General features: G+C 48.2%; 1 protein-coding gene across 3 annotated transcripts in view; it reads left to right on the forward strand.

The window, feature by feature from the left end:
- ARVCF (armadillo repeat gene deleted in velocardiofacial syndrome) overlaps positions 1-15,356 on the forward strand; it is a 249,277-nt gene that overhangs the window by 103,081 nt on the left and 130,840 nt on the right. For all 3 annotated transcript variants that reach the window (XM_014943992.1, XM_014943993.1, XM_014943994.1), the window contains 2 exons: positions 1,732-1,832; positions 5,489-5,732. In XM_014943992.1, coding sequence (XP_014799478.1) covers positions 5,517-5,732 — 216 coding nt within the window. In that variant the 5' untranslated portion in view covers positions 1,732-1,832; positions 5,489-5,516. The remainder of the gene's footprint in view (positions 1-1,731; positions 1,833-5,488; positions 5,733-15,356) is intronic.

Consider the following 15,356-nt stretch of genomic DNA (forward strand, 5'->3'; position numbering starts at 1 on the left):
GGGATGCCAAACCCAGATCGTAGTGTTTACAGTCTGCAGAATTTATTTATTTATTTCTACAAAACGATTCCTGCTGGATGGTTGGGTGGAATTTCCTGCTGCTGTCAAAGCTCAGCTATTGCACACTGGCCTGTTCCCTGCAGGATCCAGAATCCTCCTCAAGGAGTTTTCCTGTTGGCGTTTCCTCTGCCCTTGTTCCTTCCCTCCTTAAAGCCTTGTTTCACTGCTTCTGTCCAGAGGAACAAAAAAACCCCAACCAGCCTTTTTATTTGTTTCTTTTGACACCAGCACAGTACGTCTGTCCCTGCCTAGGAGAGAACTATATTGAAATAGCTTTCTTTGTGAATTCCTCATTGCTATTCATTGGTGGGGATTGTCACGTAAGGGTCAAATTAGAGCTCAGTCAACCAGAGCAGCAGCGCAAGGAGCCAGGCTCGAGATAGGTTTCGCCATAAGGTCTGAAAAGCAGTTTATTTGGAATTTGTAATGTGTAATATATATATTTATTTCATTTTATTTTCCAAAGTGTTGCTTTTTTGTCTGTAGAAACCGAATTATGCTTTATTTATTCTCTCTGGTCATTTACTTGAGAATTAGTCTTTCTCTCGCGCTGCCTCCTGACTTCCATCTTTGGGCATATCTTCATGTGCTTTTGTTACATCGAGTAAGTTTTAGGCATAGAATTTACTTCTGTTAGTTTTAAGAAAAACGAGTTTTCTGGCTGACGGTTCCGTGCCCTTTGAGATTGGATCTATGCAAAGAAAGGATTGTATTTCTGGTAATTTGGCTGAAATGCAAGGAATTGTGTTTATGCTGGCTGCGGGAAGGCAGGCGGTACCTGGTCAGGCATGAAACCTGCTGGGGCAGAGTGACTCGCTGAAAATGTTCAAAAGCATTTGTACCAGGAAAGGGAGTTTGTCCCAGCTCTGCTCTCCCTGCCCCGTGGCTGCAGTGTTTTGGATGTGGCAGGAGTTTCCAACGGGACACGCTGCTGGGCAGAACCTGCCTCTGCCCAGGGGACACTGTTCTGTCCCAGCTCCAGCAAAAACAGGTACTAAATTTGCCGTCGCTGACCCAGAGAAGTTTTGGCGCTAAATGTTTTGAGGCAAAACAGATCAGAGATTTACAGAGCTACGCAGAGGAGCTAAAATATCCCCAAACCTGCTTTCACTTGGGTTTCGTGGAGGATTAGGTTATGGACAGGTAGGACAAAGCAAGGGGCCGTAAGCTGCTGTGTCTGTGGGCAGTGAGCGTGCCCTCTCGGATGGTAGCGATGGAATGATCTGGAGTTGTTTGGCAGCTCCAGATCCATCACAAACGGGACCTCAAGTTGCGTGCCTAAATAATTATTATAATTTCTGAGAGTGTCATGTGTTATGTTTCTGTGTTTTAAAATGTTTGGCTACGATATCCGGTTTCATAGCATCCAAAATCCTGGTTCCAGTCCAGAGTTTCCCCTGACTGAGGGCATGAACAGAAGTCTCATAGGAACGTGCAAGTGTTGATCACTGATAACAAATCAGATTAACCACTTTGGGGTTTTTTTCCTTAAGGATTGGCTTTCTCAGGATTGGCTTCTCTGAATATTGTTTCTTCTTCCTCCAAGTTAGGAGGAAGACAGTGTAATAAATAATTTATTGGACATAGTGAGGAGAACCTGGGAGATGGCTGTACAAAAGGGCTGTAATACCTTATTAACTAACTCTGTCTTCTCTTTCCTCTCTCTCGTAGCTGGTTCTGCTCCGGGCTGCTCTCCTGCTTTGTCTGTACTTTTCTGGCCTTAGTGGGTGATGTCCCAGCAGCTCTAACGCTCCAGCCCCAGTAACCCATAGGTGTGTATGGCTTGATTTCTTTGCATGCTTTCCCACCTTGCACGGGGGATAACGCTCATTTTATGCTACTCATCCCTTGTGGCACTTCAGGGCGGAAACATAATTAGCATGTGTTCTGCTTCGGTTCCATAGATTATTTAAGCCCCATTTTTGCTTTTATTCTGGTGGTTTTCTTCCCTGTAGAAGCACGTAGCCCCTGTTCCCATGCATGCTCTTTGTGTTTGCTGGACGTGCCAGCCTCTTGCTGCTCATCATAGCACCATGGCTTGTCGGCAGGACCTGGGGGGGCTGGACGGGGAGGTGGGACAGCACTGGTGGGACAGCTTGGCTCAGCTCTCAGACTGTCGGACTTGACGCCCCTTAATCTCAAGGTCTCTTTGAAGACTCTTGACAGTCAGCTATGTCCTGTATCAGCAAAATCAGTGTGCAGAGGTAACTCACTTTCTCTGCAGAGAACCCAGTGCCTGTAGGCACGTCGGTGTTCCCAAGAGACCTCCAGCTTGGGCATGAGGGGGGGTTAGTGGTGCATAGGACCCCCATTTGGGGGTGATTCTCCTCATCCCTGTGGAGCACTTCAGCTGGATTGACTTGCCGGAGGCCCTTTGATGTGTTAGTTCTTCATATGAACAGTGAGAGAAACCAGATCCTCTTACTTTGCTCCATCCCCAGAGCAGCACCGCTGTTTGGAGTCCCGTGGGCAGGAAGGATTTGCTGCTGTCAGCGCAGCCTCTGACACTCTGTAGGCAAGTGTTGGCTGTGTTTAGAAGTGCAGCCTAAGGAATAATCTTTACCTGCCTGCTATTGGTCTCATATTTTCATTTATTTACACCCTTTTCGATGCACTTTAATTTACTTACAAACGGTAGCAAATTGCAAGTGGCAGCCTGAGTAACTAACTCATGAGTCAGTACTTTTATTTTTCTCCTCTAGTCTAGACTGCTGATAATGTAAATTGTTGAAACCCTGGGTAAATAATTGGGAGTGCAATCAACAGCAAGCGAGTATTTATCTGCTAATAAAACATTTGAAATGCAGAAGTCTGTCTTTGTCCAACAGTTCTTAAAAGGCAGTTATCAGCCCTGCTGCTGTTCCTGCATAGCAATTAGGATTTTTATGGTCACTAATTCTACATCTGAAAATTTATACAGTTTATTTTCTGCCTGTGTTTTTCTTTGCACAGAGAAAAGAAGCACAATATTTATGGTTGTAAGGAGGTTAACGTTATATTTTCTGCATGGAGATCTCTGTGGCTCCCTAGAGATTTGTACCATTTATAGAACCCAAATTTTCTAGGTTCCCTCATGTGTGGCATCGAGGGCTTACAGCTCATTAAGGATTTTCTGAATGGGATCTTTGTCACATTCTCAGAATGTGCCTTGAAAGTTATATACCAGCTCAGTCATCAACTGTGAGTTTTATTATTAAAGCTGTTACTGCTTCAGAATCTGCATTAGAGGAGGCGCTTCTCAATTTTTCATGCTGCTGTTGGTAGTGCTTTTGCTTAGGACAGAAACTTGCATTGCGTATTCTAAAGAGAACCTCTTTTTTTAAAATTTAGTCGTCTTCTTCCTGGATCACCCCTGGAGATCCCAGTGGTGCCGTCACAGCTGGCGGGTGCAGGGGGGTCCCACAGTCCCTCCCACACCACACAGCCTCCCCACGAGCTGGGACCCTCCTCTGCAGCCCCGGCGGCTGCAGGGGGGTCCCGCAGTCCCTCCCCACGAGCTGGGACCCTCCTCTGCAGGGACCTGTGCTCTCTGAAGGCTTCATAGGCTCCTGATAACCTCACAAAAACAAGGTTTTGAGCAGAACATCTCGAGTTGGCAGCTTGGTCTGTATTTGACTAGTTTGCGACATCCGGAAAACCCTTCGGTGGTTTTTGGTTTTCTTTCAGAATCCCAATGGAGGTGAAATCAATGCAGAAGTGAGAACAGTCACTTCTGCTGAGTCTGAAAACCTGAAGGGCTCAAATCATGGTTGTGTGTAAACATTCTGAGATTGATCCGTGGTCGTCCTTACGCTGTTTCCAACGTGATTTCCTGTCACCCTGGTTCCTTTCACCAGCAGCTCCCTCAGAGCTCGCGATGACCCTCAGAGCTACTGCAGGTCATTTCCCATGAAATCAAGGTGTGTGTCATGGGCTTTGGGGCTGCTGCTTCTGCCCCACTCTCTGCTGGGCCTGTTGGATCATTTCAGCCACGTATGATAAAAGAAGGGAGACCTCAGGGCTACTTAGGAGTTTCCAACAAACTGTGTGAAAAATGCAGCTTAATATCTATTAATATCCCTCTTTGGGGAGTGTAACAGTCCGTGACCCGTTACCATCAGCTACCAAAGCACCAGCACGGGGGGGAGGTGGGAATTGTCAGAGACCTGGAGAACACGGCGGGCGAGAGCGTGGGTCGAGGAGGAGCCCAGGGCCTGGCTCTGCCAGCGCTTGAGGAAACCCGTGTTGTAGATGGAAAACAAAGAATCTCTGGCAGCAGGAAGCGTCGCTGCCGATTTGCACATCAAGGGACAATTCCTGGGGACGTAGCACAGAACATGAACTGGTCTTGAATGAGAGGAGCTGGAGAAGATCCTGCCCCTGCTCATCTGGGAGCAGATCCAGGTAGTTCTGTAGTGAGCAGTAGTGACCAGAGACTTGTGTCACTTAGTGAAGGGCTTCTGCTGAAGCCAACATTTACCCTTATGTTACGCTGCTGATTTTATACTCTTCTGAAACCATTTTAACTGCTGTTCACGCTGTAGATCTGTGGAAGGAGCAGGAGTCTCGCTGCAGGCACCACGCAGGTGGGGGTAGGGTTTTAACGGCACCACGTAACCCTGCTAGAGGGACCTAAGGCAGAAGATACATCCCATCTAGCTGGTTTCTGGGTTCTTCTTTTCCCTGTGTTGAGACACAAGCAGTTTTTTGTGTGTTTTCCATGGACGATGTTTGATTTGGGCTTTTTCATTTGCATTATTGGTGAACGGCTGCATGAGGGGCTGCTGCATTGGCTGCCACGAAACCATCGGGCGCGTTTCAACTGCCATTGCACTGTCTGCATCTGAAAATATTTTCCATATTACAGTGTACGCCTGTAATTTAAAAGTGAAAATTATTTTCAGCTACTGTCTGCTTCATTTGGGGGGGAGAGGTGTCCGTTCACTTGGGAAAAAAATGGACACAACTGTTTTATTGTGTCATGAAGTTTCTGTCTTTAAAAATGTTAGACTTCTCACTCGTGCTGTTAAAGACAAAAATTCCAGGTGTCTATAATGAGAAAGACCGTGTTCCTCATTCCCTCCAAAGCTGTATTTTTAAATATATTTATTTTGAGTCCATTATTATTTGCACAGTGAAATTAGCTTTGCAAGAGGGATGAAAACCCTTGTCAGAGCCGTTCTAGCAAAAAGATCAAAGGAATTAAATATAAATTCTCTCCAAGGTGATCCTGTGGGTTTTTTTCTTTTTTGAACAGGGAAGCCTTGGATTAATTACTTTTAATTTAAAAGCAAATCAATGGATGGAGAGGAATTCTTGTCAAAGAGCGCTGCAGTTTGCTTCTTAGAGTGAGCAGTCCTTCGGCGGGGTGACTAACAATGTGCATTTTTATTTTTAACCCGTGCCCTCCCCACCCCTCCACCTAACCCTTTCCATTTGCCCCGGTCAGTCAACAGGCGGGAGCATTTGCAGAAATCATGGATGACTATGATATCAGGTCCGCTGCCAGCATTTTAGCCTCCGTTAAGGAGCAGGAGGCTCGTTTCGAGCGGCTCACCCGGGCGCTGGAGGAGGAGCGGCGCAATGTCTCCCTGCAGCTGGAGCGTGCCCACCCGCCCGCCGACCGCCTCAGCATCTGCAACATTGGCAACGGGCAACCACTGGCCACTGCCTGGCAGCAGCTGGTCCTGCAGGTAACGGCCTGCCCCTTCTACCTCTTCCTAGAGTCCACCCACACCAGAATTTCCCATTCCAGAGTCCGGTGCATCACGTTTGCCATCGGCGTTGTCTGCTGGTGCCACTGTGCTTCAGCGATTCCCTTCCCAGCTCAGACCTGAGCCTTCCTTAGAAGTTGCTTTTACTTCCCCTGAGCTCATGGGGGGATGCTCTTAAACATCTATGGGATGCTTTTAAACCTCTATGCATCCTTGAGCATTAAACCCCACAGAGAGACCTTCACACCCTCCTCCAGCTCTGTGCGTTTTTTGATGTGCTGGGGATGCCAAAAGAAGGCTGAATCATAATCTCCATAGCAAACAGAATTTCCATTAGAAATAGTTGGACTGTGAATAGAGGGAACAGCATGAAAAGCAGGGAGTTCCCTCCTGCGAAGCCTTATTGTTCGTGTAGGGAGGATTTCATATTTGTTTCTCATGTTTATTGACTTGATAGACTTTATTCTAACGATGCAGATTGGCTTGGTGGGAGCCGTGGATTTCCAAATATCGGTTTGCTTGATATGTGGTTTTTAATGGTTTAAATGTTCAATGATAAACTACTTACACGGCCAGATTACGTCAGCTCTCAAATCCCCCGACATGCAAGGTAAGTCATGCAGAAGCAATCGGGCCGTTTGTGAAGCTCTGCTTCCTGAGAAAACATTGTTCAGTTCAGAAACTCCAGGCTACGGGGGCTCTAAAAGTTGTTTCCCAATTGTACCAGCCTGTTTTACAATTATACTTGCATTGAGCTGTGTTGGGGCAGATTTTACATTTCATTAGCGTGGCTTTTCTGGGAGCGGTGCCGTGTTCCTGTACGTGCTCCTGCCCAAACACGGGACGGGACGCGAGGAGCAGCCCTGGGCTGGGAGCTGGGGGGGCTGGGGGTTGTTACCCTCCTGCTCAGCAGAGGGGAGATGTGCTCACCTAGTATTTTTTTATAGAAAGAGGACGAATTCACCTTCACTTTTTCTGACTGACTTTGTGCAAAGTGCCTGATTAATAGCTGCAGAGTGAAATTCCTTACCCACAAAACTGATGAAGCATGAGTTTTCTGCAGCGTTATGGCTTCAGGTCTGACCACTTCCAAGAAAACTTAATAAAAGAGCTGGAGTTACTGGTGTCTACGTGACTCTTACCCAGAACCAGCCCCTGTAAGTGACCCCGGACTGAATCTGTGTACTCTCAGCTTATGGCCCCTGCGCGGCGGGGGAGCTTTTGTCCATACTTAGTGTTGAGGTTTTTAGAGTAACTTGTATTTGAAATAAAATGGTTGATCAACTAAATATGCACAGTTAAGAATTAATGCAAGGTTATTTGTGTGAATTTTCATCAAATGTACTGAGGGCCAAGTTCCTCCCTGACTTACCAGAATGCATTAAATAGTGTATAACTGAAGGTACCTGTGTTTTGGTGAGGACTGATGGATTCCTGCCTCTCACCCCCACGGCCGCCTGTTGTCAGTTCTGGGACAGAATAACTCTGGTAGTAGCTTTTCCATTCGGAAGTTGCACAGGTGATTGCACATAATCTAGTTATTCTCAGCAGAATTTGGGCAAAACCTGAGGTTTACTTCCATTTTATGAGAATGACCTTTAATGATCTCCACCACCAGGCGTTGGTCCGTGTTGTTCCTGAGGGATTTGGTGGGGGAGGCTGCTCCAGCTTCGAGTGCTGGGAGCCACCTGGCTTCTCTCTGAAAGGGAAAATCTGGTTGTACTAAAAAGAGCAGAGCTGTCTGTTAATTGGTATTTGTGTTTACTTCACTAATTTTTGCAGTAAAAAATGGGTTTTTGGGTGTTACAGTACCCCAGGCTGTGGGGGTCTGGGCAGCCTTTGCCCCTTACCAGTTTACCAGTACAGGCATAGTCCAGTAAGCTTCTCTCTCACTGGTGGGCAGCCCCTGTCGTGTCTGCTACATGTTGAAGTATCTGGTTGATAATGTTTTTTACAAGCTTGATGAATCTCAATACTCTTCACGTGTGAGGTCTTTGGTTTAATCCACCTGCTTCTATTTCACTTCTTTTCCAATCAGCCTTTTGCTCCCTGTGGGCGCCGAGGCTGGGCAGGGAGATGGGATGTGGGGTGTGCGGAGCTGCTGGTGCCACGGGGGCCAGCCCCACATGGTGTGGCTTTCTCATAATAAAGAATATGCTCTCTCTCTTTTATTTTTTTTTTAACTTCTATTAAGATAAGGATTAGCTCAAATTGCTTTTCTAAGAAAATACCATCAAATTAACCTTTCTGAGGTGTGGTTTGAGCAACAGTAACCCTTCTGTCCCCATTTCACTACTTTTATTTAAGATTCTCTGCCCCACACTGGCACAGTGCAGGCTGTTAGAACACACAGACCGTTTCCAGTGCTGTGATAGAACTTGGGTGCATTAACATTGTCTAAGTGTGCCCGTATGCAGAGAGAGCAGAAATGGGTCCTGAGCTGCACTGAGTCACCAGATCAGCACCTCCTCCTCTCCATCTCATCCCAAATACAGTTCCATCTTTGCATTTGATGTAATTAGTTGTAGTTTGCAGTGCCTCGTGGCTTCCTTTGCTGTATCACATATTTGTGCTCATATTAAGGGACTGACAGCACGGAAAATGACATTATTTTTCTTGCCTTACAGGTAAGGTCAGGTACAGACAACAACGCTGTCGGTTCATGACAGCTCCCGGTGTGACAGTACTATCTCCTGTTATAATGCCAAATACCCAGGAAAAACCTCCTCCGTAGTTAACCCGTGCGTGTGCTGCTTCTGCTGGTACTGAGCACATTGCAAAATGGTGCAGGACTTTGTGGGGATAGTTCTAATTCCTGTGTGAAACCAGTTGAATCCATAGAAATGCAAGTTGGGGTTTGGTGTCGGTGCCGCCGAGGCTCTTCTCCTGCTGGTTCCTGCTCTGGGCTCCTCTCGGGGGTTCAGCTCTGCCCTTCTCCTGCCCAGCAGCCCCCCCGGGCCATGGCCATGGCCAGCAGACTCCGTGCCCACCACTCGTCTCTCTGAGTTTCTAGGAATGGCCTGGGTCAGGTTTCAGCTGCTGCGTGTGAGCAGCTCCGCAAGGGTGCCAGGGGGATGGAGGGGGGGGATTTGGGAATATGATTCCCATGGGAGAATGAGTTCCTGGCTCAGAGTTCAGTGAGCTGGGAGGTGTTTGCAGCCCCTACGAACCCCAGCGCAGGCAGGGGCTGGACCAGAACCCGCTTTTCAAGGAGATGTGTCCCCACACGTGTCCCATCCCTGGAGGGGATCACAGTGGAGTTCAGCTCAGAGGCTGGAGCTTCTGCCACGGTTTTTTATGGACATTGTCCCATCTCCATGAAAGCACCAACTCCTGGTTTATGGTGAGAGTCAGTATCTTCTGCTGGTGCCTCTGCAGATGCTCGGGCAGCCGGCTCCTTACGGGAGTTCAGCAGCTCTCCTGGAATTGCTGCAGGTGTTTCAAACCCAGACTTCCCAAGGTGACAGCACGGCATGTGAGCTCGAGGAGCTCCTGCTGTTTGCCTTTCTGCCGGGATTACCCAAATCCCAAAAGAAATCCTGCTTCCTGCATTGCAGCAGGAACGTGGAAGCACCAGGCTGGTGAGAACAGAGTCTGTGGCACAGGCACCACGGGGTGTGTTGTAGGAGAGCCCCCGAGAGGGACACTCCAGGAGTATTCCTGTGAGAACTTACATGTCCTGCTGCTTCTGTTTCTTGTTAGAGCTTCTCCCCTGTGAGCGTTCTTCAGGCTTCATTTAAGGCCTTAGATGGTAAAAACATGGATACCAAAGTGAATGGGAATAACATCAATTTCAGCAACAATAGAGAAGATTTGACCCCCTGCATCAGAAGCTGTGAAGTGCTTTCCAGAAGGGATTTATTTGATAAGCAAACCACCTAAACCTCGCTGATTGGAGTTATCTGGGGCTCAGATCTGCTGGCAGGCAGCACTATCCACTCCAGAGCTGATGCGTTAGATACCTGAGAAGTGTTTACAGAACCACAGAATCACATGGGGTTGGAAGGGACCTCTGGAGATCACCCAGTCCAACCCCCTGCCAGAGCAGGGCCACCCAGAGCAGGTCCCACAGGAACGTGTCCAGGTGGGGTTTGAATGTCTCCAGAGAAGGAGACTCCACCACCTCTCTGGGCAGCCTCTGCCAGGGCTCTGCCACCCTCAAAGAAGTTTTTCCTCATGTTGAGATGGAACTTATGTTCAAGTTTGTGCCCATTTCCTCTTGTCCTGTCCCTGGGCACCACTGAGAAAAGACTGGCCCCATCCTCCTGACAGCCCAGAGCCACGGCCACCTTCACCCTCAGCAGCTCACAAGTATTTTTGCATTTTCGTTTGCTTTGAAAAGTCTCAACTTCTTTTGTTTTGTGTGATTTATTTTTTTTATTGAATTAGGTTTTGGAAGCAAGTGAAAGGCAGGGATTTTCTTATTTTGTTTGCCAAGATCTGTGAAAGAGAAGTTTCCCCAGCCGTTAACCTCTCCGGCCTGGAGCTGTGCCAGGTTTAAATTAAAATTCTTTCATTTGAATGACAAATTCACAGTTTCATAATGATTTTCCATGATTTTACATTACTAGTAGAACTATGTTTTCTGCTAGAAGAGAAACACATTAAAAATAAGTTCTGCTTGCTGTGTACCTCAGAATGGGAACAGGCGTCTGGGCTGTTCCTTGCGTGACGCCTCCGAGTGTTGTGAGAGCAGCGAGTGCAAGGGCAAGGAATTATTAAAAATGTCTTGAAACAGGGACATTCAAATGTAAACATGAAAACATTAAAGAGTAATATCAGGTTTAACAGGATTTAAAAACAAAAAAACTTTCTAGTCCCATTCACCACATTTGCTTCTTGGTAATTAACATGCAAACACCTTACATTGTGGAGCTGTGATTTCTGTCTCGTGCTCTGCTCGTTGGCTGCTCCTCAGCTCCGGCACCACGACGGGATTCATTCTACTGGCTTGTTTAGATTTTTACTTCCACCTTTCAGTTGCAGAGCACGCTCCTGCACTGGTTCAGCTGGGATGTTTGGGAAGAAAGACTTTAAACCGTCGCAAACCCTTTTTGTACAGTATCTCTGGATTTTATGAACAGATTTGGTCAGTAATACCGGCCTTGATCCCTCGGCGTGGGCGCGAGGCAGAGCTTTATCCCTGCACGGCGTCGCTGGGGAGTCGGGTGAGCTCCGTGAGCCCCTGCCCCTGCACATCCCCACGGAGCAGCAGGAATGTTTCTGCAGAAACTCTAAAGCCCAGGAGCGGCCAAACAGGCGATTTCCTCTCCCCTGAGCCCTTCGAGCTTCGGGCTGGAAGGGTTCAACTGGGCTTAGGAAACCAGAAGTTGGCTGCGATTCCATTTGAGGTCTCCCCAGTACCTGTAGGCTCTCGGGAGGTGCTGCTGGACGAGCCCCAGTGAGTGGGGGGGCCATGAGAAATCCCAGAGCCTGGCCTGGGGGTGGCTCAGTCACACTCTGGCTTTGTCACCGACGGGGAGGGATTCGCTGAAGTCATCGGTGCGACGGGGAACAGAACGGCCCAGGATGGCCACGGGCAGCCCGGGGCCACCTGCCAACTGTAATTAAAGCCTTTGATTTAGCTAAATGTCATAGTTTACTCTTTCTATATGTATTTTAAACAAAACCCCAAAGCCAGAAGCCAAAGCTGCTTCCCTTTTTATGCTACCAAATTACTGGCTGAAGAGCACTTTTTAAGCAGAGCCGTGGTGCCTGGGGAGCGCTGCCAGAGCTCGCTTCAGGGACCTGGTCTGAAACCCATCTTCAGTCGCTGGCAGAGCCCTGATTTTAGACTCCTGTAGCTGAAGACTGGAGACAGCTCCAGTCCCCACCTTCCTACCCCATCTCAATTAGCTCTTCTTCCTTTTTGCAGTCTTATTTTCATGTGTAAGTATGTCAAACACAAGAAACTTGCTCTGGGATGCAGTTCCATAGGCAGAGCCCTGTTCTCTCTGCAGAAGCCCCCGTGGCCAGGTTTGGGGCTGAGAGCAGGTTCTGGGGGAATCGGGGACGGTGTGGACACCACCGATTCGGCACACGATGGCAGAGCCACATCTTTGCCCTCCCGATGAGGGAAGCTGTGTCTTCTGAGCAAGGGATCGTAACGTGCAGCTCAAAACACAGCACAAGTCATCTGCAAAACCCAAGAACAACACAGACTCTCAGAAATGAGAGATGGTTAATACTGAGTCTGTCTTTCCTGCATTTGAGTGTCTTTGTTTTCCTCTTCAATAACTACAGCATGAAATTATGGTCACAGTACAAGCCTTAAATTTGATTTGTTTCCCTTGCTGTTGTCATTCTCTTATAAATGTAATGCTATTTTAATTATTTTTTTTTCTTAAACCGGAGGAGATTTTTCTATTTTTATCTCTGTAAAACGTAGTTGATTCTTCTCTAAATGAAGCTGCTGGGAAGAAGCATAGGTCATTCATTCCACTGCGACCTATACGTGGTGACATGCAGCTTCCTCTGTCCTTTCTGTCTAACGTAAGCAGGGCTGTCACCAGCCTGTCCCTGGGCTGTCCTGTCAGATGACAGCCCGGATGACACTGAGTTGACTGATATTAGATGCAGCAAGATGGAAGCTGGGTTTGTGTGTCAATGACAATCTGAACCCACTGAAACGCCCAGTGGTGTCCCTCCACAGAAGGTGTCTCCTTGCCTTGTTGGTCTTCAGCCTGGGATCCTCCTCTTCCCTACTGGCTCCGTCGATAGGGATGACACGTGGAATCACCCCCCGTTTCCCTCCAGCTGCTCCCTGCTGGAGACAGGCTGGCTTCGTCTCCGATTCTACCCTGGCAGCCTGAAAGCAAAAAGATTGTCAAAACCACATTGATGGAAATGTTAGAAATATCCTGGTGGCTTTGTCCTGCCGGGGTCACGCAGCCGTTTGGGAGCAGGTACGGGCGCTTTGACAGGGCTCGTGTAACTTTTCAAATCTATTTAAAAATAATGGAAATGCTAATGGAAAAGATTTCAAAACGTATCTTGGAGATAGAAGGTTCTGTTTTCCTTTGGCTGTAGGAGAATCCCTGCAGCAGCACACCCTGAGACACCGTGCTGTGCTCTCTGCGGGTCTCCCCCTTGTTTATTTGCTGTTGGGAATTCTCAGAAGGACAGGAAAATACCCGGGCAGGGAAGCACGGCTGTGACAAGAGACTGTCAGTTCTGGGAGTTCATGGTGGTGGTGCTTTGCCCAGGACGGTGGTTGTGTGGTTTTGGGGTTCCCTGGGGTTCCCTGGGGTTCTGGGTCCGCTCTGCGGGGCCGGGGAAGCCACTCAGCGCTGGAGCCGGAGGGTGCCTTTCCAGGCAGAGCTGTGAACCATCCCATTTCTCCTGCCCCCGAGAGCAGGTCCATCTATAGTGCAGCATTAGTGATGGAGAATTTTTTAAGGGTAATGGGAGAAAATAGAAAAAAAGAGAACTTGGCCCAGATACTCTACTACTCCATCTTCCAGAGAATCAAATCCCATCCTATTTATAAATTATTAATTTCTCAGAGAGAAGAAAGAAGGTTTTCTCCCTCCTTTTGCAGCTGGGAAAAATGTGCCAGATGAAGAAATTAAGGTTCATTTTTTTAAAAAAAGGGCGGTGGGGAGCTGCGGTGCAGTCAGCAGTCTGATACTAATGGATGGGGCGCTTGTTGCCAGAATTTGGAAGTTCAGTATAACCTTTGGGATCTAATCCATAACTCTTATTTAGGTAATTAGTTCTTTTACTTCAGCATTGCCAAATTCTAGCATTCAGAATTATATGAGCTGGTAAAATACTGCGAGCGGTTAAGAAATACGGGGGCTCAAGATGAATTTTGCCTTTTTTAAAAAAATAAATCTTTGGCTTTGAGTCAAAACATTTTCAAAATTGACTTTACAAGCAGAAGGCGTAAGGCGTACAGGCACCTATTATATTTTTGAAGGGAAAACTGTGTTTTTTAAATGACAGTGTGAGCCCAGAAGGTGGGACATCAGCATTCAGCGAGGCTGCTCTGGCGTGGCTTGTCCCGGTACCGGTGGGTTCACCCCGGAGGTGGACGTGGAGGTTATTGTGGTTCCTCCTGTGTCGGTGTGTGAGGGGCTGGCACAGCCCCCTGTGCCACGCTCGGGCCAGTGCTGCCTCCACAAGAGTCCAGCTGTTTGGGTTTCACTGAAGAAAAGTTGGGGAAGGGGGGTCAGGTGCTGTATAAAAATAGAGGAGACTCATCCAAAATGCACTCCTTTTGCTTTGCTTCAGTGTTTAAGTATTTTAAGGGCCGCTACCAGTTGCCTCTAAATTATTCCTCTGTAGATAGACACGGAGCACATTTTTTCCCTCCAGTGGAGCAAACGCTTTGCTTCAGCCAAACCCTGTGGAACATCTACCATTGCCCTCGTCATCCTTCATGGCATTTATTTTTAAACAAATTAGGAATAGAGTTGGGGACGTTGCTCTGCCCTGTTCTCTGCCCCTAAAATACAAAGTCTTAGCTCTGATACCCAGCTGGAACTCTGACATTGGCCCTAACAGGAAGGCTGAAATTTGAATTGAGGATTAAATAGGTCTGAAACAGTCCTCCCAGTCTTAAATGTCGGTATAGGAGATGCCACCTTTGCATATTGATCTGGTAGGATTGATACTAATTAACATGTTAATTACACTGACACTGGAAGTATGTTTTAGAATTATCAGGGAACCTGAAGCTGGGATGAAAAGACCCTTTTGTGCACAGGCGCCTGTTTTGATAATTAAAGAAGATTAAATGGTGATGTGGCTTCATTTCTGCTTGATGGCTGGTCTCGCTGTCTCTGGCCAGCCCTGTTTTCCAGGGATAGTCTCTAATTTGATTCCAGCAGCTTTCCCTCCCTAATTACCATTGTTCAGCCACCAGCTGTTCCAGTGGTGGGTTTAGTTATGGCTTTGGCTTCTGCAGGAACCTCGTTGGGGGGGGGAAGAGCCCCCGTTACCCCTCGGCTGGGGCAGTGCTGGTGGGTCAGCACCGGGGGGGCTGGGCTGGTGCCCCCCCAGACCCCGTCACCCTGCTCTGCCCCTGGGGGGACACGGTCTCATGTCCCTCCGGTGGGTCCAGGGGGGAAAAGTCCTCAGGTTCAGTTAGGGTTGGTTCACACCTGCCTCCCTAGGGCTGGCTCTTATAAGACTTGGTGTTTTAATATATTATTAATTGATACCCTTTTTGGTATTTCTTGTAAAAGGTAGAAAGAAGGATCCAATCCTGGAATAGGAAGCAGGGGGGGCTCTCCTCCTTCCCGGGGCTTTCGTGGAGGGTCGCTGTCTGTTGGAAGGCCCAGCACTAACAGCTGGTACCTCCCTGTGCCCAGCTGTACTGGGTGCACTGGTGGTAAATGGGTGTGGGGACGACACTGTGATGGCCGGGATTGTGTGGCAGAGCGAGGGGGGTGCCCGGCACCACACACCTGGCCTTCGTTATGCTAATGAGCAATTTAGCCGGGCAGGTTTGGGGGCAGGTGGAGGGATTTAAGAAATTAGGGCAGTTGAGCTTGGAGCTGGCGTGAGATGGGCCGTTGAGGAGGCTGTACCGGGAGACGGGGGGGGCATCGAGCTGCGGGTGAGTGCGGGGGGGGCCTTTCCCTCCCCTGGGATGTG

This window comes from Calidris pugnax, unplaced genomic scaffold (genome assembly GCF_001431845.1).
Source record: "Calidris pugnax isolate Ruff unplaced genomic scaffold, ASM143184v1 scaffold138, whole genome shotgun sequence".
NCBI lineage: Eukaryota > Metazoa > Chordata > Aves > Charadriiformes > Scolopacidae > Calidris > Calidris pugnax.